The sequence below is a fragment of the Rissa tridactyla genome, chromosome 1 (genome assembly GCF_028500815.1).
Source record: "Rissa tridactyla isolate bRisTri1 chromosome 1, bRisTri1.patW.cur.20221130, whole genome shotgun sequence".
Taxonomy (NCBI): Eukaryota; Metazoa; Chordata; class Aves; order Charadriiformes; family Laridae; genus Rissa; species Rissa tridactyla.
The window spans coordinates 134332922-134356159 of NC_071466.1; the positions used below are offsets into that span (position 1 = coordinate 134332922).

At 51.7% G+C, this 23238-nt stretch overlaps 1 protein-coding gene and 2 gene segments (V, D, J or C); 1 reads left to right on the forward strand and 2 right to left on the reverse strand.

Annotated features, from left to right (window-relative positions):
• Positions 1 to 4449: 4449 nt before the first annotated feature.
• On the reverse strand, positions 4450 to 5263 carry LOC128906355 (T-cell receptor beta chain V region PHDS203-like). The segment is given in 2 exon segments: positions 4450 to 4750; positions 5194 to 5263. Coding segments are annotated over 2 exon segments (344 nt in total).
• Positions 5264 to 15244: 9981 nt separating this feature from the next.
• LOC128906489 (trypsin-like) lies at positions 15245 to 18698 on the forward strand. The gene is made up of 5 exons (XM_054193721.1): positions 15245 to 15284; positions 15649 to 15919; positions 16528 to 16781; positions 17569 to 17705; positions 18449 to 18698. The coding sequence occupies exons 1-5, from the start codon at positions 15245 to 15247 to the stop codon at positions 18596 to 18598; spliced, it is 852 nt and encodes a 283-aa protein (XP_054049696.1). The 3' UTR covers positions 18599 to 18698.
• A 3208-nt stretch (positions 18699 to 21906) lies between these two features.
• Positions 21907 to 22723, reverse strand: LOC128906528 (T cell receptor alpha variable 5-like). The segment is given in 2 exon segments: positions 21907 to 22208; positions 22655 to 22723. Coding segments are annotated over 2 exon segments (345 nt in total).
• Positions 22724 to 23238: the final 515 nt, after the last annotated feature.

The window sequence follows — 23238 nt, forward strand, 5'->3', positions numbered from 1 at the left end:
ACCTCATTCTTGGGACCACCTGGCTTTGTGCTTGGGAGACTGCAGTCTGCGTTACTGGGAAGGGCTTCATGCATGGGCATGCTACAGCTCTGCAGGTATGACACAGCTGCACGGTATGGAGAAAGACAGCCCGAGCTGAATAGAGTGTGTAGGTCTCTCTGGAGTCTCATATGCTTAACATTGAAGTTTTCCTCCCGTTTGCCTCTAGAAAAGTGGGGATCGTTGTCTGCCTCTCAAAGATTGCTAACATTTTCCTCATGATGATGCACAGATGATGTACTGGCAATATCAGCACAACCATAGGCAGCACAGAAATTCAGTGTGTCTCTGATGAGGTGCATTCCATCTTTCTCCCCAGCATCAGCTCTGTTTCCCTGCCTCATGCACATCTAGAGGTTCTTTCCCTCCACAAAATGTCCTCAGCTTTTCCAGTGGTTCTGGGTGCTTGCAGGAAGCACAGCTGGCCTTGAGCACTCTGCAAGGTCCTACCTTCTCCACAGAGACAATACCTGATGCACATCCCAGACATTCAGACTCTCATCTGCCTTGGGAAGTAACCCTGTCTCATCACTGTCTACCCTGCTGTCTATAGAAACAGAGAGAAGCCTGCACGTACAGAGAGATTTGTGCTCAGCTGCCTCAGCATCTGAATTAAGGTGTATCCTAGCGCAGTCATAGCTGCCAGAATCATTCACTGAGGCAAAATCTATTAAAAGGACACGCAATATCGCATACTCCCACAACTCTTGAAGGCATTCTGAAACTCGTCCTCAAACTCTGCCTTTTCCCTTTCCACTCCACACGCTGCAGTATGGTACCAGCTGCAGTATGGCATCCTTTCTTTGAGCCTACTCCTACCATGGCATGTAGGGGCATGTGGTTCCCATCTGGAAACAGCTGAGAGTCACAGCTCCTCCCTCTCGGATGACTGCATCAGCAGGCTGTTGAAGGGCCCACACTGCCGGGAGAAAAGAAAAACAAAAGAAAAAAGTAGCGTGAGTCTAGGCAGAAGGTGAAATGGTGTGAGGAGGAAGGGGATGAAAAAAACCCCACAAAATCTAGCAGGGGTAAGAGATGGGATGGGTTTAAAAGCTATGGGCAAGTTTCTCATCTGTGCATGAAAGACCAGGAGAAACAGCTGACAGCAAATGTCAATATTTGAAATGGGGAGGAAATCAGAAGAAAGGAGCAGTCAGCGATGGAAATCTGCCCATGGTGGCAGCACAGGCAGCACAGGCACAGAGACGTGTGTGGAGGAAATGCTGAGGAAGGAAGATAGGCATGACATTGGGGGTGGGCAAGGCAGTGGGAGAGCACCTGAAATGTGAGAAAGGAGATGGCTGGCTGGGATCAGTGGGAGAGAACACTCACACACAGCAATGGGTGGTATGAATCCTGCACAGATGTCTTGCTCTGTGTGTGTGTGTGTGTGATTATGCGTGCAATCACAGGAACATGATGGGGCTGGATGGGAGCCTGGGTTTGAGGCAGGGCAGGGGGGATGCTGGGGGTTTTCCCTTTCTTCCTGTGGCATCAGCTGAGATCTCCAGAAAAGAAGTATTACGCAAAGGACACAGAGATATGGGGCACGGGTTCTGCTTCGCTGTCCCACAGCTGACACGCCATTCCAGACGCCCTGAAACTTCACAGGCCCTGACCCCACAAGCCACAGCGTGGTGTTGTCTCTGCTCAGCCCTATGCTGTCCATGCCATGGCCCCAGGCACCGAGCAGGCTGATGACATAACGCTCGTGGCGTGGCTTGTAGCTTGACAGAGAGGAGTTGCACAAAAGCACCTTTCTCCTCCAAAGAGAGATCTGAAGGGAGAAAAACCTACCCTTGGCATTAGACTAGGAGTAGAGATCCAATGACCGAGCTGGGGCAGGGCCAGTTTGAGACACAGGGAAGCCATAACTAGTTTATCCACATTCCAGAAATATCCACGCAAGTCAAATAAAAAGCCTGTGCTCTGGGTGTCCAGGTGTGGGGAGAGGATGACGGGAACGGGCAAAGGTACATCTTCTGCTTCAAAAGCCCTGGGACACATAAGTGCTCTTGGCGAGCTCTCTCCTGAGTCCACTGGAACCCCTTAGATGAAATCCACGGTTTGGTTGGGGCTGTGGGGCTGGGAGTCTGGATGCCAGTGAGGCTGTGGGCACAAAAATTAACCCCTCATATCTTCCATACCAAAGTGCACAAATAGGTTTAGGCATCCTCACCCACCCCATTTGTAGCCCTGTGATTCTTCCTTCGGGAAAAATGTGGATGGTCTCTCTCTGGGGATTATTTCTGGCTTCTGTCTCTTGGTGGGGATGATGGGATTCTTGCCCACTGGGATTAGGACATAAGTAGAATCCAGTTATGGGCATAATCGCATTGCAATTTCCTGCTTAATTCCCATGTGTGGTTTGGGAATAATCCCAAATGGGATTTCAGAGTTTATGCCATTTGGGATTACAGGATTAATCCTCACTGAGGTGATGGGACTAACCTCAGGGGGGCTATGATATTACTGCTCAATGGCATTACAGAATTCTTTTCATTGAGATAATCGGATTAATCAAAAAAGAATTATGGGATTAGTTCCCAGGGGGGTTACGGGATTAATCCCTACATGGATTATGACCTCTCCGTCTCTGGGAAAGCTATCTGTGTCCTGTAACCTGGTGACGTGAGTTACTGCAGAGCAGTCACTTCCCAGGCTGGACCTGAGTGGGCAGAGGTTTGGGCACAGAGATGAGCCCTGGCCCTGGGCAGCAGCATAGAGTGGCCCCTGCTTCACGCTGGGCAAAGGCTGACAGCCATTTGTCTTCCCAGGGCAAAGGCAGGTTCAACAGCAGAATCGTGGTCAACATGACAGGATATAAGTGGCAGGTATTTGAGACAGACCCCAGGCCTTGCTCCCACCTCCTGACTCAAGACACACAGAGAGGCCACCCATCCCATCTGGACCAAGGGACAAAAGGAAGTGGGGGTGAGGACAGTCAGGCTGGGTTGGACTGGTCCAGAGACATCCAGGTAGAGTGGAGTGCAGCCTCAAGGGCTGAAAGGCAGCTGAGCTCTTCCATGTGATGGAGTGAGGAGCACTGGATGAAAGTCAAGCCTTGAGGACACTCATCTTGGACAAATCCTGGGGACCTCATCTAAGGCTGGAATCCTGTGTGATGGGACCCCACTAGAATCTCTTTGAAGTCACGGGGCTTTTTAAGAACCCCAGAACTGATTTCAGCAAAGGTCTTCACCTGGGACACCTGAGCAGTGAAACAGTCTGCTTAGGGAAAAGGGACAGAGGGCACCTTCCTTCCACAGAGAGGAACTTTCTATCCCTTTCTTCCCATCACCAGACAGCATTAACACACGTTTCTCTTTCTTGGCAGGACTTTAATGGGGAAACCAGCAGTCTACGTGAGTACCACAAAGACCCTCTCACCCAAACGTTCCCCCATTTTTCTTGAAAGACGTAGGGCACTGGGGAACACACCAAAGGCTGACGGAAGCGCTTGGGGGGTGGGGGGTGGTATCCAAGGGTTTCCAGTCTGCCCTGCACTCAGGTAAGGTTTGTCTCTAAAATTGGAGCAGGTCTCTCAGGGCATGGACCAGGGCAGGTGGGAAAGTCTCCCTAAATGCAAACTTCTCCTTCGAGTGAAAGCCCTTGTGGCCTTGTCCCTGGGCTGCCACACTCCTCTGGCAAAGAATTTGTCCCTCTGCCTCAGCAGAATTTCCCCATCACAGATTGTGCCATCGCTTTTCAGTCTTTTCATGGGGAGCTCCAAGAAGACTCTGTCTCTAACTCATCCTCAGCTCCCTCCAGGGAACGAGAGGCTGCACCTAATGCTCCCCTGCATTCTCATCAAGCCCGGTGGAGGAATGATCCCCCTCCTGGCCCTGACACCTCCATTCTGGCTAGCAGAGCCAAGGGTATGGTGGGTTATTGCCACAGAGCACCTTGTGGCCTGGGGCTCCTCACCTACAGGGCTGCGCTCCATCCTGAATACCGTGGAGACTTGGGCTATATGGCATACATCCAAATGTTCAGGTCACAGGGTAGTGGCGTGACCCAAGGACCATGGCACACAACAGCAAACACAACAGCGTACCCATTCCCTGGAGTCTGCTGGGGCCAAAGGACCAGTGCACACATAGAAGTCCTCATGGTCTTGCCAGTACTCTGCAACTCAGAGCCCCTCGTGTACAGCAGTGTGTCGAGCCCTGGGTTAGCAGCGAGGCACCTGTACTCTAGGAAACCGCAATGTGAGCAATCCCAGGAGACCTTGAATCCCTTGCCAGATTTAACTCCAGGTTGGCTTGGCTTTCCAGCAGATGGAGAAGGAAAGGGCTGGGTGAACCAAGACAAAATGATCTACTGTCAAACACAGGGCTCTGTGTGTGTGCTGGGGGCACATCCCTCGTTGCATGGAAAGGTTTGTGCTATGCTGCTCCGGATTTTGAGTCACTGTGGGCCTCCCTCAGCACAGAAATATGTGCCAGAGTCATTGAGAAGGGCGTAATCTATCGCCACAGATAAGCGGTAGCCCTTAGTCCCATTACTCCAAAAGTGATTTCTGAATTCCTTCTCAATCTCTGCCCTGCCACCTTCCACCGAATATACAACCAACTGCAGAGTGGCATCCTTCCCATGGGCAACTTGTACCAGGACATGGCTGAGTATGCATTGTCCTTTTGGGAACAGTTCAGAACCACAGAGTCTCCCACTCGGACGACGGTGTCTGGCGACTGCTGAAGGGCCTGGCCTGCAAAGAGAAGGAAAGGGATGTGAGGAGTGAAACACACTGACGGACACATGAAAACACATCCTTGAAATACGGCATGGCATGGGGCGGCATAAGGATGTCAGCAAGCTCTATGGGACAGTGTCCCGTTTCTCTGAGAGACACACACAGGAGAAAAAAAAAAACAAAACAAAAACTAGCTTCAAAGACAATGGCAAATTTCTTACGACAAACAATTACTTCGGTACTCTCAATCGAAGTATTAAACTGGGATAGAAAAAAACACATTTGTAGATGTGTAGAGTTTTCTGAGTTAAGGGGATGAGGAAAAGCTCACCTCGTTCATTGCCCATCCTCCCCCGGGAAGCCTTGGGGAATGGGGCACTGACAACTACTGGACACACGGCTGAGGCAGCAGCAGTGGCTCCAGGGCAGCTCTTCAAGCGGAAGAGAAGATCACTTACCCACAGGGACCAGGACGGCCACAAGGAACCAGAGGAGAACCATGGGGAAAGGCCACCTCCTTCCAGCACCCTGCCCGGTGTGGCAGCACAGGCACAGAGACGTGCCAAGACGAGAGGCTGGGAGAGGAAGAGACACGTGTCTCTCTGCGGGTGGGCAGGGCGGTGAGAGAGAGCCTGAAGTGTGAGGAGGCAGTTGGCTGGCTGGGAACAGCGGGGAATGACACCTGCATGCAGGCATGAGGTGCATCCACCCTGCTCCACGCACTTCCTGCTGTGTCTGTGTGTGTGTATAGGCAGAGGTGGGGGACAGGGGTGATCACAGGAGCAGGATGGGGCTGTGTGGCAGCCTGAGTGCGTGCACGGCACAGGGATGCACAAGGAGGCACCAAACGAAGGGAAGAGAAAGAGAGCGTAGGGATGCATATTTGTTGTGTGCCCCTCAGCTGAGTCTTCTCTCCAGCAGCCTCACACTCAGGCTCCCAGCCCGCAAGCTGCAACGTGGAATCTTCTCTGCTTATCCCAGTGCTGCTCGTCATGTTGCCCAGGTATGGGAAAGGCTGCTGACCTCTCACCCTGCTGTCTACTGTAGTATGCCAGAGAGGAGTTCTGTAGCTGTTCCTCTCTTCCTCCAAAGGGACATCTCAAGGAGAGAAAAGGCTGCCTTTGGCTCTGCACTGGGACTGCCTCTTCGTAGACCGCACCACAGAGCAATTTGTGAGGAGAAGGCTATTCACCGTGGGATACGCTGGTACAGACTTACCTTCTCCATGACAGAGAAGAGATGACACTCTCTTTCTTGGAGCATTCTGCAAAGGAGCAGCAGGACGAGGATGGGCAGAGCTGGAGAAAATCCTGTCTTCTTCTCTACTTGGGGAACAGCCTGTTCACCAACCCAACGCTGTGAGAAATCACTGCTGGCAGGAAGTGGGGCTCACAGTGTGTCCACACTGACACCCTCTCTGTGTGTCAGAGGCCTGACAGAGCTTCTGCACGTCTCTGCCATGCTGTGGGCCCAGCAATGCACGGCAGTGTATGGACAGCCCATACAAGAGAGCAAGGGATCTGGCTGCTCAAGGCTGTCATGGGCTTTGCAGAGAAGATGTACCCCTGTGTCCTTGTAGAAGGGTGCAGCAATGCCAGCACCTCCCACACCCTCTGTTCCAGGTCCGAGTGTATCCCACTGCATTCATTGCCACAAAAATGCCTGTAGCAGATTCAGGAATGACCCCAGCTTCCTCAAAAGAAAAGGGAGAAAAGAACTAAGAGGGTGGGCTAAACTGTGCAGGCAACAGGAAGAAACCCCACAATACCCCACAATACCCGCAGCACTCCAGCTGAGAGGAGGCTGGGCTTGATGTGTCCATGGGAAGGGTCTCCATTTCCCATGGTGTTCCCTGGGATGCGCAGGCGGCAGGGCAGGGCATTGGGAGCCCTGCAGGGCACATGGGATGCGAGGAGTTAGAGATGTCAAACGCGGCACGCCTGCTCTCTTGGGCCTTGTGCTTAGGGCTGGAGAAGACCGTCTGTCAGCATGGGAAGCTGCAGTGTGGGAACCTGCTGGAGAGCCCCATGATGGCCTGTGCTGCGCACCGGTGTGTGTTAAGACAGAGATACCACTCTAACCCATCAGGAAACCTTCTGTTAGCTGCACAGCTTGCTAACGTAATCTGGAATTTAGATATATCCTTGGGAAAGGTAAACTGTGTGAGGATCAGGGGGTGGAAGGCAGTGATCCTGACCCAGAGACCACTGTAGATGGAGGAGTCAGTGATGCACAAAACAGTGAACCCGAGCATGCGCCCGCCTGTGCTGTGCTGCACCTGCAACATGGCCTTCAGGCCTCTGCTGTGCTGCACATTCCCCCTGGCCACAGGATAACCTCAGGCAGGTCGTTGTAACGGAGCAGGACGTGGGCAGCTCCCACTCGGAACCGGCTCTTACGCCATGTGCCCGGCCTTGTCTTTATCTAAAGGTGCACCTTAGGTAGAAGAACCTCTCATGCAAACATCCTTTCTGTGTGACGGTGAGAATGACGAACTCCAGGGTTGCCTGGAGTTAAATGAGAGGAGGTCTGCAGAGTGCAGATTGAAGAGAGACAGAAAGAAGAAGTCGGGGGTAGGAAAGGAGTCAGAGAGGGGAAGAAGCGTTGAGGGAAGTGGCTATAATGGAAATGAGAGCTAAACGGAGAGAGAGGCAAGGAGGGGTGGGCTGGCATGGAGAGAAAGCAGGACAAATAAACTCACAGAGTCTGAGAAGAGGATGAAGGGCAGGCTAGGAAGCAGAGGAGGTAATGAGTGGAAAGGGATCATCCCGCCTTGTGCAGCTCTGACGAGGAGGAAAGCAGGTCCCCTTTGTGCAGGAGCAGGTTTGCGCTCAGCTCCCTCAGCAGCCTACCCACTGTGTTTCACTCTCAGCACAGTAATACGTGCCAGAGTCATTCAGAAAGGCATGCTCGATCGAGATGGTCATCGCATCTCCTTGTATCCCACTGCTCTTCAAACGGCTGCGGAGATCCTCCTCCACATCTGCTTTACCACCTGCATATGCAGAAACCACCAGGATCAGCCTGGAGTCCTTCCCCAAAGGAACCTTGTACAATTGAATCAATGTGCTGGTGGATTTCTTCTTGGAACAGCTCAGACTCACGGACTGGCCTTGTCGTATCACTGTGTCTGGGGACTGTTCCAGAGCCAGCACTGGAAGAGAAAAGGAGGAACATCATTGAGGAAGACGAAAAAATGGAAAAAGATTAACTGCCACTACGCGTTGGTAGAGAAGAGGGTGGGAAGGAACAGGAAAGGCTAGGGAGCTGTGGAAGGTATGGGACAGCTCTTCCGATCAGCAGGGGAGTTTCCAATCTCTCTCCAAGAGGCAAGAAACATTCCTGGGCAGTTTGTTCCAAAACATGAACCATGTGGGGGCTGAGCACAGAAGAAGAAATAGACAGCCCTTGCAGGAGATTCAGGGATTCCTGCCCACGGCATTCAGTGCCCATCCTCAGCACTGGGAGCTTTGGGAAATGGAGCTCTGCCAGCAAGCGGGGATGCAGCTGGGACAGCAGCAGTGCAATCGCTGTAGGTGCTCAGGGGGGAGTTGAGATCACTTACCCATAGGGGCCAGCATGGCCACAAAGAACCAGCAGGGAGCCATGCGGGAAAAGCCCCTGTCCTTTCAGGGACCTGCCTTTTGTCGCTGCCCAGAGACATGGGAAGAGGAAGCCCTGGGTGAGGAGGGTGAGACATATTAGACATATTGGGGTTGGGCAGGACATGAAAGGTGAGAAAGGATTGGCTGGCTGGGAACAGTGGGGAAGGACACGCACAGTCACAGGAAACTATAAACCCTGCAGAGATGGGGGGCGGTGGGTGTGTGCATGGGGAGGGGAGAAGAGGATTTGCATGGAGAGGACCGTGCTGAGGTTGCATGGGAGTCTGAGTGCGTGCAAGGCAGAGAAATGCTGAGAGTTCCCCTCCTGCTTCTGAACAGCTCGAGAGCTGGAGACATGAGCTATGCAGGACACACACAGGTCCTTTGTATTTCCCCAGGCATTTTCCCTCTCTCCCCCAGCCATGGCTCATTCTTTTTTTATAGGTATATTAGGAGTCACTCGGTGTGGGGGTGGGGGTGGGCGTCTGCAGGGCTCCCTCCAGCCTTGGCTCAGCAGACCTGGGGAGAGGAGTAGGAGAGGAAGGTAAATGCCTTTGAAGAGTGTGGCCCAAAGGGGGAGGCATGAGGGAGAAGAGGCGCTGAGGACTGGGGCTAGGGTGGCTTCTCTCTCCACTTTCCTTGCTGACAGGCAGTAGCCCAGGTTCCTCCAGAGATTGTTTCTCCCTGGGACCCAGCTGGGGACCCTTGGTTGTCTCAGCCTGGTGCTGCAGCTGTACAGTGCAATTTCATTCACTCGTGCTCCACCAGTGACACCGCTCTACTGCTCTGCTCACAGGGTCACGGGACTCCAGCCACTGCCGTCCTCCCCACAGCGCCCTCGGGTGTCTCTGCCCAGGGGGACAGCCACATGGCCTCTCCTGAATGGGGCAAACTCGGCGCAGGGATGCGCAGCCGGGAGAGTGGCAAGAGTGAAAGGAACCCAGGCAACAAATGACAGAGGTCTCCACCATGCCCAGCGCTGCTGGCAGCACCTTTCCCTCCTCATAGGAACTGTCGGAGCCTGTGCCTGGAGCTCTACCTGGTGACAGGCAAAGAGAAGAAATGGCAATGGGCTAGGATCCCTGGTGGTACTCCTGCCTCATCATGCTGGGAAGAAGGAGGCTAGTGGGATGTCACCCAGCTCAGTGTTTCTCTGAAGAAGACAGTTCAGGAAAGGCATAAGGAAAACTGTTTGCGGGTGTGAAGCGGGAGACTCCCACGTACTGGGACGACAGGCGTGCGCCACCACACCCGGCAAACTGCTGCAGGGGCCAGCTGCAGGGCAGGTAAGACTGCGCTGGGGAAGGGATCTGCAGCGAAAAGGGCCGACAAAAAGCTCTTTGGGGGGCTTTTGGAAGCCGGCAAAAGCCCTCGGCCTGTGCTGAGGGCTGACAGCTGCTGGGCCGGCTGCTGAGGGAGCCTGGGAGCCGAGACAGCACCTCCCCCGATCGATCAAGCCACCAGCTTATAAGAAGCCTCCGGGAGGGCAGGGACTAGTGCCTGGCCACAGAGCAACCAGTGCTCACCCCAACTGACCGTCGACTCACAAGGTCTCACTTGTGCGTAGAGATCCAGCCGTGGTTGCTACCTGCTCAAAGGCTGCTGTTAGAAAACTGTGAGCACCCAGACAGAGGCCCCGCGCAAACATATGGGCGTCCAGGCCTCGGGCTGCAGAGAGTGCCGGAGCCTGGCACTCGCGATGGAGGGCAGCGGAGACAACACCTGTGTCAGGTGTGAACAGGTAGATGATCTGCTCGTTCTGGTGGCTGAGCTGAAGGAGGAAGTGGAGAGGTTGAGGAGTGTCAGGGAACGTGAGAGGGAGAGTGACTGGTGGACCCCCTCCCTGAGAGAGAGGGAAGAGGGTGAGGCCCCACACAGGTCAGAGGACTCGCTCCCCTCACGTCACGAGGCAGTAGGAGGGGATCGCAGAGAAGAGGGGGAATGGAAACAGGTCCCTGCTCGGGGAAGCAGGAGAATCCCCTCTCGGCCCCTCCCACCTTCCCAGTTGCCCTTGCAGAACAGGTATGGAGTCCTGCAGGAGGAACTGGCTGTTGGAGAGGAGGATGATACACCCAGGCCACAAATGTCAGAAAGACCAAGTCGCCATGGACCCAGCATCACCACTGGCTCCAAAAGGAAAAGCAGATGGGTCGTTGTTGTGGGTGACTCTCTACTGAGGGGGGCGGAGGGGCCAATATGCCGTCCTGACCCACTTCACAGGGAAGTCTGCTGCCTCCCTGGGGCACGGGTCAGGGATGTGTTGGACAAACTTCCAGCCCTAGTAAACTCCTCTGACTACTACCCCCTCTTAGTATTTCAGGTGGGTAGTGATGAAGTGGGTAGGAGGAGCCCAAAATCGATTTAAAGAGATTTTAGAGCCTTGGGGCAGTGGCTTAAGGGATCAGGAACACAAGTTGTTTTCTCCTCTATCCCTTCAGTGGCAATCATGAATGAGGAAATTAACAGGAAGAGGCAAAAGGGCAACTCCTGGATCAGGGAGTGGTGTTATCAGCAGGGCTTTGGGTTTTTTGACCACAGGCTGCTATATGAGTCACCTGACCTGCTGCTGGCAGATGGGATGCACCTGTCCCAGAAGGGGAAAAGAATTTTGGGGCAGGAGTTAGCAAGGCTCATTGACAGGGCTTTAAACTAGATATGAGGGGGGAAGGGGAGATAACTGGGCCTGTCCGGAATAAACCCAAGGGAGGCATGCCAGGGCTTGAAGGATGGTTGACTAGCGAGGACTCTCACTCTGCCATTTCATTTGAGAGAAGGGACAGACGTTTAGAAATCATGGAAGCACCTGAGAGGGGTCTGGTGGGAAATGGGGCCCACACTCACAAAAAGGTGCTGGAGTCGTTGGCACATCTGAAGTTCATCTATACCAATGCAAGCAGTATGCGCAACAAACAGGGGGAGCTTGAAGCCATGATGCACCAGGGAAACTATGACATAGTGGCTATCACAGAAACGTGGTGGGATGCCTCACACGACTGGAGTGCCACAATCGATGGCTACAAGCTCTTCAGGAGGGACAGACAGGAAAGGAGAGGCGGAGGAGTGGCCCTGTATATTAGAGAATGCTGTGAGAGCTCGGAAATCAAGTATACTGATGATGGAGTGGAGAGTGTTTGGATTAGGTTAAGGGCCAATAAAGCTGATATCGCTGTGGGAGTCTGCTATAGACCTCCCAACCAAAGCAGTGAGGTGGATGAAGCTTTCTATAAGCAGCTGGGGGAAATCTCGCGGTCAGTTGCCGTTGTTCTTGTGGGGGACTTTAACCTCCCGGATATCTGCTGGGAATACAACACAGCAGAGAGGGAACAATCCAGGAGGTTCCTGGAATGTGTGGAAGATAACTTCCTCACACAGCTGGTAAGTGAGCCAACAAGGGGAGGTGCCCTCCTGGACCTGCTTCTTGTGAACAGGGAAGAACTTGTGGGGGAAGTAAAGGTTGGTGGCCGTCTAGGGCACAGTGATCGTGAGATGCTCGAATTTCTGATTCTTCGGGAAACAAGGAGAGGGGTTAGTAAAACTGCCACCTTAGACTTCCGGGGGGCAAATTTTGACCTGTTCAGAAGACTGCTGGACAAAATCCCTTGGGAGGCTGCCCTGAAGGATATAGGAGCCCAGGAAGGCTGGACATACTTCAAGCGAGAAGTCTTAAAGGCACAGGAGGAGGCTGTCCCCGTGTGCCCAAAAACAAGTAGGTGGGGAAGGAGACCGGCCTGGCTAAATAGGGACCTTTGGCTGGACCTCAAGAACAAAAGGAGAGTCTATGACCTCTGGAAGAGGGGGCAGGTCTCTCATGAAGACTATAAGGATATAGCGAAGCTATGCAGGGAGAAAATTAGGAGAGCCAAAGCGCAGCTAGAGCTCAACCTAGCTACAGCCGTTAAGGGTAACAAAAAATGTTTCTATAAATTCATTAACAACAAAAGGAGGATTAGGGAAAATCTCCCTCCTGTATTGGATGCAGAGGGAACATAGTCACAAAGGATGAGGAAAAGGCTGAGGTGCTCAATGCCTGCTTTGCCTCAGTCTTTAGCAGTGGAACTAGCTGTTCCCCGGGCACCCAGCCTCGTGAGCTAGGAGACAGGGAGGGGAAGCTGAACGAGGTCATCACAATTAAAGAGGAAGTGATCGGTGACCTGCTACGCTGCTTGGATGTGCACAAGTCTATGGGACTGGATGGGTTACATCCAAGAGTGCTGAAAGAGTTGGCAGACGTGCTCGCCAAGCCACTTTCCATTATCTACCTGAAGTCAGAGCTAACTGGGGAGGTCCCAATGGACTGGAGGGCAGCAAATGCAGCGCACATGTACAAAAAAGGCAGAAAGGAGGATCCGGGAAACTATAGGCCTGTCAGTCTGACCTCGGTAGCAGGGAAGGTCATGGAGCAGATCATCTTGAGTGCCATTACAAGTCATATAATGGACAAGCAGGGGATCAGGCCTAGTCAGCATGGGTTTATGAAAGGCAGATCCTGCCTGACGAACCTGATTTCCTTCTATGACAAGATGACCCAATTATTGGATGAGGGAAAGGCTGTGGACATTGTCTACCTAGACTTTCAAAAAGCATTTGACACTGTCCCCCATAGAATTCTCATGGAAAAACTGGCAGCTCATGGCCTGGATGAGCATATGATCTGATGGATCAAGCACTGGCTGGATGGGTGGTCCCAAAGAGTGGTGGGCAATAGACTTAAATCCAGCTGGCAGCCGGTCACAAGTGGTGTCCCTCAGGGCTCAGTGTTGGGACCATTTCTGTTTAACATCTTTATTGATGACCTTGATAAGGACATAGAGTGTATCATCAGCAAGTTTGCAGATGACACAAAGCTAAGCGGGAGTGTTGATCTACATGAGGATAGGGAGGCTCTACAGAGAGACTTGGATAGATTGGACTGATGGGCCAATGCTAACAGTATGAGCTTCAACAAGGCCAAGTGCCGGATCCTGCACTTGGGCCACAACAACCCCATGCATCGCTACAGCCTTGGGGAAGTGTGGCTGGAGAGCTGCCTGGCAGAAAAGGACCTGGGGGTTCTAATTGACAAGTGGCTGAACATGAGCCAGCAGTGTGCCCAGGTGGCCAAGAGGGCCAATGGCATCCTGGCTTGTATTAGAAATCGTGTGACCAGCAGAAGGAGGGAGGTGATTGTCGCCCTGTACTCAACACTGGTGAGGCCACACCTTGAGTATTGTGTCCAGTTCTGGGCACCTCAATATGAGAGAGATATCGAGGTGCTGGAGCGAGTGCAGAGGAGGGCAACGAAGCTGGTGAAGGGCCTGCAGAATAAATCTTATGAGGAGCGACTGAAGGAGCTGGGACTGTTTAGTTTGAGGAAGAGGAGGCTGAGGGGAGACCTCTTCACTCTCTACAACTACTTGAAAGGACATTGTAGAGAGGTTGGTGCTGGTCTCTTCTCACAGGTAATTAGCGATAGAGCAAGAGGGAATGGGTTCAAGCTGCAGCACGGTAGGTTTAGGCTGGACATTAGGAAAAAAATTCTTCACAGAAAGAGTGGTCAGACACTGGAATAGGCTGCCCAGGGAGGTGGTGGAGTCACCATCCCTGAATGTGTTTAAGACTCGTTTAGATGTGGTGTTAAGGGATATGGTGTAAGGGAGAACTTTGTAGAGTGGAGCTGATGGTTGGACTCGATGATCCCAAGGCTCTTTTCCAATCTAAATGATTCTATGATTCTACATGCATAAGCATCAATGTTACACTGAAATTCTTCCGTGGCCAAAATTAGTATCTGTAGAACATTGCAAAGCTAAATAAAAAAATACGTGTTTTGGTACTTAGGCCAATATTATCATAAGGATTAGGTGAGAGAAATGCTTTCAAAGAGATGTGGTGAGAATTCCCACATTTGAGCTATTTAACTTAGAAGGTGGGGGGTGGGCACGGAATAGTTTTATCCTCATTGAAACTACTTTTGAATCATTTTATTTGGGGAAATGCTGTGTTCGATATGATAAAAACACACACGCACACATGACTCAAGAAAAGGAATTTGCTGAAATACAATTAACAAATGAACACTGAGAGGTTTGGGGGTGTTTTGTTTTGCTTTTGTCGTGGTTTGGCCTCAGACGGCAACAAAGAACCAGGTGCCGCTCGCTCGCACCTTCCCAATACAGGAAGAATCGGAAGAAAAAAAAGCAGGACTCTTGGGTTGAGACCAAGGCAGTTTACCAGAACAGCAAAGGGAACAGGCAAACAACAGCAATAACACGGACAGAGGAATACACAAACACGGTTACGGAACCGCCGCTCACCGACCGGACCCGGGACGCCCCTGCCGCTCCAAGCGGCGACTTCCTGTGCCCTCCCCCGGCAGCTCAGGGTGGGCATGGCTCACATGGCATGGGATACCAGGGAAAATTAACCCTATCCCCGCCGGAACCAGGACAGCTTTCCTTTGCTTTGTTTTGCTTTCTTTAAATATAAATGCATAGTATTGCTGTCCATTACCTACAATATTCAGCTTCCAGTAAAAATACACATTTTTAATAATGACACCATCAGCGCAGAGGAATCTCAAAGGGGTTTGAGGGTTGCCCTCAACAGGTGCTGCGTATAGGAATGAGATAGACAGACAAACAACTACACACCTTCCAAAGCCCAAAGGTATTTTTAAGTTGAAGGCAGCCCTCTGAAATAATTTGAAATAGCTCTCTATCTTAGGAAAGGTTTATTATTAACTGATATGTTATTTTTACTTTCTGCCTGTGCCTGTTAATGACCACATTTGGATCTTCAAATTTTCCACTGTGTACTTTTTGTCTGGAGAAAACCTTGGACTAGAGATAAGGCCATCTCAAAAAATGTATTTCTAGCAGCTCACACTTGCAGTGCACCAGTCGGGGCGTGAGGCTGTGTCGAGATCATGAAATTCATACTGTTTCTCACCTTTGTTGGGGTGGCTGGTGAGTATGTTTTGTACTTCTGCTTTTGTGAGTTGTAAGGAAGCCCATTTTCTGAGCACATTTACAGGGCAGTCTATTGGGGGAAAGGGAAGTCCAGTTTCAGCTTGCACAAACTTTACGGCACAGCACTGCAACTTCTTTTGACTGTGTCCGTTCACAATTGCTTGTGTCACAAAATGGGGAACGAAAGCCTTCATAGGGGTTCTCGTCCCAGCACTACTGAAATGTGTGCGTCAGCTTCAAAAAAAGACTGTCTCTCCCTTAAGGAGTACCAAGTACGAAGGTAACACCGCTGGCCAGGAAGTCCTAAAGCTGCTGTAAAGTTTTGGACAATGGCCGCGTGCTTGCCCGCTGGTACTGTGAGTTTTCAGAGAAGTACAGCCTGCAAGTGAGACGCTTCAGTCAGTCGCAGGGGGACAAGACTCCCTATGCCAGATGTTGACATATGCCACTTCTTATCTCCCAGTTGCCTTCCCCGTCAACGCTGACAATGATGATGACAAGATCGTGGGAGGCTACACCTGTGCAGAGAACTCTGTCCCCTACCAGGTGTCCCTGAATTCTGGGTATCACTTCTGTGGAGGTTCCCTCATCAGCAGCCAGTGGGTTGTGTCGGCTGCCCACTGCTACAAGTCGTGAGTACAAAAAACTATATTCTTCCCTAAAGCTACTTCTTTCTTCCAGTTCGCTTCTAGCAGGAAGTCTGAGCTGTGAGATCCAAATCTGGAAGGGACTTTGTTCTGACAGGGGACAACCAAGGAATGGGTGGCTCGTTCAGGAAGCTGGGCTGAGGCATCATGAGGGCTTTTCCACTTCTGCAAATGCTTCTGGGAATGCAGAGCACTTTCTGAAATGGCAAGGTGATAATCGAGCAATGAGTTACGGGCTGTGACTTCTTACAAACTGCATGAATCTTGCTACAACTTCGTCACCGGAGAACAGGAAGGGGAATGAGGTCAGGGTGACAGCAGTTTGCCTTTTTCCAGAATGTTTGTATAAAGCACTGTTATATATCCGACTCGTCCCAGCTCAACAAAAGGAACCTGCAGAAACTCACCAGCTGTGCTGGGAGTGGGTAAGATCTCAGTGTGGATCCCCAGGACGTGTTGCAGGACAAGAAAGATGACCTGCATGAAAACAGCTCCCACAGTAGCGATGTTGCAGCGAGCGCATACGGTGACGGGGAGGTTCCTCATAAGCAGGCGGTAGCAGTAAAGTACGTGCCATTCCTTCTCTTTTCCAGGCGCATCCAAGTGCAGCTCGGGAAACATAACCTGGAACTCACAGAATCGACACAGCAGTTGATCAATTCAGCTAAAGTCATCCGCCACCCTCGCTTCAGCTCCATAACACTGGACAATGACATTATGCTCATCAAGCTTTCCGTACCAGCCCAGCTCAACCGAGCTGTCCAAACAATTCCTCTGCCTACCAGCTGTGTGACCACAGGCACCACGTGCCTCATCTCTGGCTGGGGCAACACACTCAGCAATGGCAGTGAGTACTCTGTGGGAATGTACAGCATCGCAAGGGCCCGGGAGACGCTCTAAGACTCCGCAATTAACTCCAAACTGTGCAGGGTAAAGCTCAGAGAAGTGCTGTGGGACGGGCCTTTTTCACTGATGAGTCCGTATAGGACGGTAACAATTTAACTGCTTTGAAGGAAATCCTTTATAAGGTCCTTCCTCTTGTTCTGTGGTACGAACATGGAATCACTCGAGTCATCCATGTGCTCTTCACCAGCATGTTCACTCCGCCATAAATTTTGTGGCCTGGCGCTATCAGCTGTGCAGTGCCAAGCACTGGCAATTTCACTAATGCCAATAGAGTTGTCAGTGCTCTGAGAACAAGATCAAAATCTGTGATTGTGGATCTCAAATTACTACAAGAGAGCTCCATTCTCCTACGCCAATGGTCAGATGGCCAATGGCCAATGGCCACATGGCCAATGGTGACTGGTGTCTAATCCACCGACGACAACAAAACCTGCACCAGAGGAGAGGATGGTTTTCCTGAGGCGCAGGTTTCCTCCAGCATATGGGCTACAAGAGTAGCTCGTGGCACCACGCTTGCCACTTGATGACTGTCTAGGTATCAGAAAAATTAACGTGGCTGCAGTTGCATCTGAACAAAAGGAATCCATGCTGTGATTACCGTTCAGAGGAAAAATGACGACCACTAAAACAGGATGCTCAGTCATTACTTTTCTGATAAGGAAGATCTCCTCCGGGCTCCAAAATGAACTCAGAGATGTCATCAACCACCTCTCTCTGTTTTCTTCTAGATTTGTTTCCGGACACCTTGCAGTGCCTGAAGGCTCCCGTACTCTCCGCAAGAGAGTGCAGCGATGCCTACCCTCGGCAAATTACCAACAATATGATGTGTGTAGGATTCCTGGAGGGAGGGAAAGACTCCTGCCAGGTAAAACATCTGTCTCTCCTTTCCCATATGTTTCTCTCCTGCCTGTTGCCAGTAGAAGAGGCCGTCGCATTAGAGAATCTGCTACTCTCACTGCACTGGCGTGTCTGAATGTCGTATTTTTGAACAACAGCAGAGACTTAGGGTGAAAGCTGCTTACTGAGTGAGGCTAGCTTTTTTCCCACTCTGTCGGTCATTGTCCCTTTTTGAGATGGCCAATACCTCTGCCCTAAACTTCCACAAGCAGACTATGCCACCTCCTGCACCTGGGCTATTGAAAAGGGAGGAGTCCTGCACCAGAGAATCAATAGTAATCACAGTGACTTCAGAGCTTAGGACACAAATGTTAGGTTTGGACTCACCAAAAATTACATAGCCAGTATGCCAAGATCCAGGTAGTCTGGAAAACGAACACACCTGACAATTGGTCTGCATTTTACATGTGCCGAGCTCCACGGAGTTATTTGGCAGAATAATGTTTAAGACACCCATATCCTAAGCGTCTGCCAAGGACTGCATCCATCCAAAATAGGCAGCTTACTCATCCTCAGCTGCAGTGCCCTTGGAGCTAAAGTAAGGCACAGGAGCATCAGGTGTAGAGTGGTAATCAGAAATGACCTCTGTAGAACTTCAGTGCAGAAAAAGCCCAATGGAGCTCCCTCGACTGTCAGTGATTTCTGGGATCTCTGGCTCATCACTTCACGCTCCTCTCATTTGCTGAATATCCGTATCCTTTATGTGCACAGGGGGATTCCGGCGGTCCAGTAGTCTGCAATGGGCAGCTCCAGGGCATTGTTTCCTGGGGTATTGGATGTGCGCAGAGAGGCTATCCCGGAGTTTACACTAAGGTTTGCAACTACGTCTCCTGGATCCAAGACACTATAGCTGCCAACTGAGACGCTCTCTCTCATTCTCTGATGTGACCTGTTTCTTCTCCTCATCATTTTCTTCCGTTTTGGGACTGGACACACCAAAATTATCAAAAAATAAAGACTTTCAGGCACCCCTTCTTTGTGCAACATTTCTCTGGGTACTTCCATAGGCCATTTGTATGGAGGGCAGAGGCAGGGAATATCACTCCAGGGAAAATATTTAATATTTGTAGTGCCTCTCAACTAGCAGGGTCTTGCAACATTTTTCAGCTTCATCTTCAGGAGCCTGTCAGTCAGTTACAGGCAGCCATCTTTTCTGTTTATCAGCATGTACTCAGGTGCTACAAAACTGCCTAAAAAAGCCGACGGAGTGCGCTGAATCATACAGGCAGCAGACTCCTGCTGTAGAAAACAGCAGGCAGCAGCACAAACGCTCCCCATCGCCCCCACTCTCACCCCCAGCCCCAACAATATGACTGAACGTTCCTTAGTGGAACCTCTCCGATAGCTCCACTTGGGGAATGAAACGACCTCTTGCAAAGGGCTTGTTCTCTTCATGGACCAGTCCCCAGTCCTCTTCCAGTCCAGTCCTAGTCCTCTTCAATATATTCATCAACGACCTGGATGAAGGGATGGAGTGCACCCCCAGCAAGTTTGCTGATGATACAAAACTGGGAGGGGTGTCTGACACACCGGAAGGCTGTGCTGCCATATAGAGAGACCTAGACAGGTTGGAGAGTTGGGCGGAGAGAAACCTTATGAAATTCAACAAGGGCAAGTGTAGGGTGCTGCACCTGGGGAGGAATAACCCCATGCACCAGTACAGGTTGGGGGCTGACCTGCTGGAGAGCAGCTCAGTGGAAAGAGACCTGGGAGTCCTGGTGGACAACGGGATGACCATGAGCCAGCAATGTGCCGTTGTGGCCAAGAAGGCCAACGGCATCCCGGGGTGCATCAAGAAGAGTGTGGCCAGCAGGTCGAGGGAGGTCATCCTCCCCCTCTCCTCTGCCCTGGTGAGGCTGCACCTGGAGTACTGTGCCCAGTTCTGGGCTCCCTGGTTCAAGAAGAACAGGGAACTGCTGGAGAGGGTGCAGCAAAGGGCTACGAAGATGATCAAGGGACTGGAACATCTCTCTTATGAAGAAAGGCTGAGAGACTTGGGTCTTTTTAGTCTGGAAAAAAGACGACTGAGAGGGGACCTTATTGATTCTTATAAATACTTAAAGCTGGGTGTCAGGATGATGGGGCCAGGTGCTGCCCAGCGACAGGGCAAAAGGTAACAGGAACAAACTTGAACATAGGAAGTTCCACCTAAACATGAGGAGGAACTTCCTTCATTTGGGGGTGGCAGAGCACTGGAACAGGCTGCCCAGAGAGGGGGTGGGCTCTCCGTCTCTGGAGACATTCAAAACCCACCTCGACGCGTTCCTGTGCAACCTCCTCTAGGCGAACCTGCTTTGGCAGGAGGGTTGGATGAGATGATCTCCAGAGGTCCCTTCCAACCCCTACCATTCTGTCATTCTGTGACTCCCAGGGCAAAGGCAGGTTCAACAGCAGGATCGTGGTCAACATGACAGGGTGGAAGTGGCAGGTATTTGAGACAGACCACAGGCCTTGCTCCCACCTCCTGACTCAAGACACACAGAGAGGCCACCCATCCCATCCAGACCAAGGGACAAAAGGAAGTGGGGGTGAGGACAGTCAGGCTGGGTTGGACTGGTCCAGAGACGTCCAGGTAGAGTGGAGTGCAGCCTCAAGGGCTGAAAGGCAGCTGAGCTCTTCCGTGTGATGGAGTGAGGAGCACTGGATGAAAGTCAAGCCTTGAGGACACTCATCTTGGACAAATCCTGGGGACCTCATCTAAGGCTGGAATCCTGTGTGATGGGACCCCACTAGAGTCTCTTTGAAGTCACGGGGCTTTTTAAGAACCCCAGAACTGGTTTCAGCAAAGGTCTTCACCTAGGACACCTGAGCAGTGAAACAGTCTGCTTAGGGAAAAGGGACAGAGGGCACCTTCCTTCCACAGAGAAAAATTTTCTATCCCCTTCTTCCCATCACCAGACAGCATTAACACACATTTGTCTTTCTTGGCAGGACTTTAATGGGGAAGCAGCAGTCTACGTGAGTACCGCAAAGACCCTCTCACCCAAACATTCCCCCATTTTTCTTGAAAGACGTAGGGCACTGGGGAATACACCAAAGGCTGATGGAGGTACTCGGGGGTGTGGTATCCAAGGGTTTCCAGTCTGCCCTGCACTCAGGTAAGGTTTCTCCCTAAAATTGGAGCAGGTCTCTCAGGGCATGGATCAGGGCAGGTTGGAAAGTCTCCCTAAATGCAAACCTCTCCTTCAAGTACAAGGCCTTGTGCTTGGGCTGCCTCACTACTCTGGCAAAGGATTTGTCCCCCTGCCTCAGCAGAATTTCCCCATCCCAGATTGTGCCCATCACTTTTCAGTCCTTTCATGGGGACCTCCAAGAGGACTCTGTCTCTAACTCGTCCTCAGCTCCCTCCAGGGAATGAGAGGCTGCACCTAATGCTCCCCTACCTTCTGGCCAGACAAACCTAGAACCTTCAACCTCTGCCCACCTGCCCTGTGTTCCAGTGCTCATCATCTCAAGACCCCTGGTGGACATCTCCCTTGTCCTGGGGACGCCAAGTGGTTCCAGTCTGCAGTTATGTTCTCCAAAGTGTGGAGCAGGGTGGAGGAATGATCCCCCTCCTGGCCCTGACACCTCCATTCCGGTTAGCAGAGCCAAAGGTATGGTGGATTATTGCCACGGAGCACCTTGTGGCCTGGGGCTCCTCACCTACAGGACCATGCTCCATCCTTGGATACCATCAAGACCTGAGCTACATGGTGTATATCAGAGTATTCAGGTCACGGCGTAACGGCGTGACCCAGGCACCCTGGCACACAGCAGCATACCCATTCACTGCAGACTGGTGGGACCAAGGGACCAGTGCAGACATAGAAGTCCTCAGTGGCATGGTCTTGCCTCTGCAACTTGGAGCCCCTCGTCTACAGCAGTGTGTTGAGCCCTGGGTTACCAGCGAGGCACCTGTACTCTAGGAAACCACAGTGTGAGCCACCCCAGGAGACGCCAGAATCCCTTGCCAGATTCAACTCCAGGTTGGCCTTGGATTTCCAGCCAAGCAATTAGAGATCAGGCAGTAGACAGACAGATGATAAACACTACTTTCCTGAAGTAGACAGTGCTACAGGGCAAGAGGAGAACATGGTCTACTGTCAAATACAGGGCTCTGTCTATGTGCTGGGGGCACATCCCTCATTGCATGGAAAGGTTTGTGCTATGCTGCTCCAGCTTTTGAGTCACTGTGCATCTCTCTTACCACAGAAATATGTGCCTGACTCATTGAGTACCGCGTAATCTATCACCACAGATAAGCGGTAGCCCTTAGTCCCATTACTCCAAAAGTGATTTCTGAATTCCTTCTCAATCTCTGCCCTGCCACCTTCCACCGAATATACAACCAACTGCAGAGTGGCATCCTTCCCCACGGACAACTTGTACCAGGACATGGCTGAGTATGCATTGTCCTTTTGGGAACAGTTCAGAACCACAGAGTCTCCCACTCGGACGACGGTGTCTGGCGACTGCTGAAGGGCCTGGCCTGCAAAGAGAAGGGAAGAGATGTGAGGAGTGAAACACACGGAAGGAGACATGAAAACACATCCTAGAATTAAGACATGGCATGGGGCGGCATAAGGATGTCAGCAAGCTCTATGGGACAGTGTCCCGTTTCTCTGAGAGACACAAACAGGAGAAAAAAAAAAAAAAACATAAACCAGACAATGGCATAAAAACAACGGCAAATTTGGTATGACAAATAATGGCTTCAGTACTCTCAATTGAAGTAATAAACTGGGATAAAAAAACACCTTTGTAGATGTGTAGAGTTTTCTGAGTTTAGAGGTTGAGGAAAAGCTCACCTCGTTCATTGCCCATCCTCCCCCAGGAAGCCTTGGGGAATGGGGCACTGACAACGACTGGGCACACAGCTGAGGCAGCAGCAGCAGCTCCAGGGCAGCTCTTCAAGCGGAAGAGAAGATCACTTACCCACAGGGACCAGGACGGCCACAAGGAACCAGAGGAGAACCATGGGGAAAGGCCACCTCCTTCCAGCACCCTGCCCGGTGTGGCAGCACAGGCACAGAGACGTGCCAAGACGAGAGGCTGGGAGAGGAAGAGACACGTGTCTCTCTGCGGGTGGGCAGGGCGGTGAGAGAGAGCCTGAAGTGTGAGGAGGCAGTTGGCTGGCTGGGAACAGCGGGGAATGACACCTGCATGCAGGCATGAGGTGCATCCACCCTGCTCCACGCACTTCCTGCTGTGTCTGTGTGTGTGTATAGGCAGAGGTGGGGGACAGGGGTGATCACAGGAGCAGGATGGGGCTGTGTGGCAGCCTGAGTGCGTGCACAGCACAGGGATGCACAAGGAGGCACCAAACGAAGGGAAGAGAAAGAGAACGTAGGGATGCATGTTTGTTGTGTGCCCCTCAGCTGAGTCTTCTCTCCAGCAGCCTCACACTCAGGCTCCCAGCCCGCAAGCTGCAACGTGGAATCTTCTCTGCTTATCCCAGTGCTGCTCGTCATGTTGCCCAGGTATGGGAAAGGCTGCTGACCTCTCACCCTGCTGTCTAC

What these genes read in the sequence shown, in the direction of transcription:
- LOC128906489 (XM_054193721.1), top strand. Translation starts at nt 15,245, where the DNA reads ATGAAATTCATACTGTTTCTCACCTTTGTTGGGGTGGCTG. An exon ending in CACCTTTGTTGGGGTGGCTG is followed by an intron (nt 15,285 to 15,648) that starts GTGAGTATGTTT and finishes TGGTACTGTGAG; the next exon opens with TTTTCAGAGAAGTACAGCCT. An exon ending in CAACACACTCAGCAATGGCA is followed by an intron (nt 16,782 to 17,568) that starts GTGAGTACTCTG and finishes GTTTTCTTCTAG; the next exon opens with ATTTGTTTCCGGACACCTTG.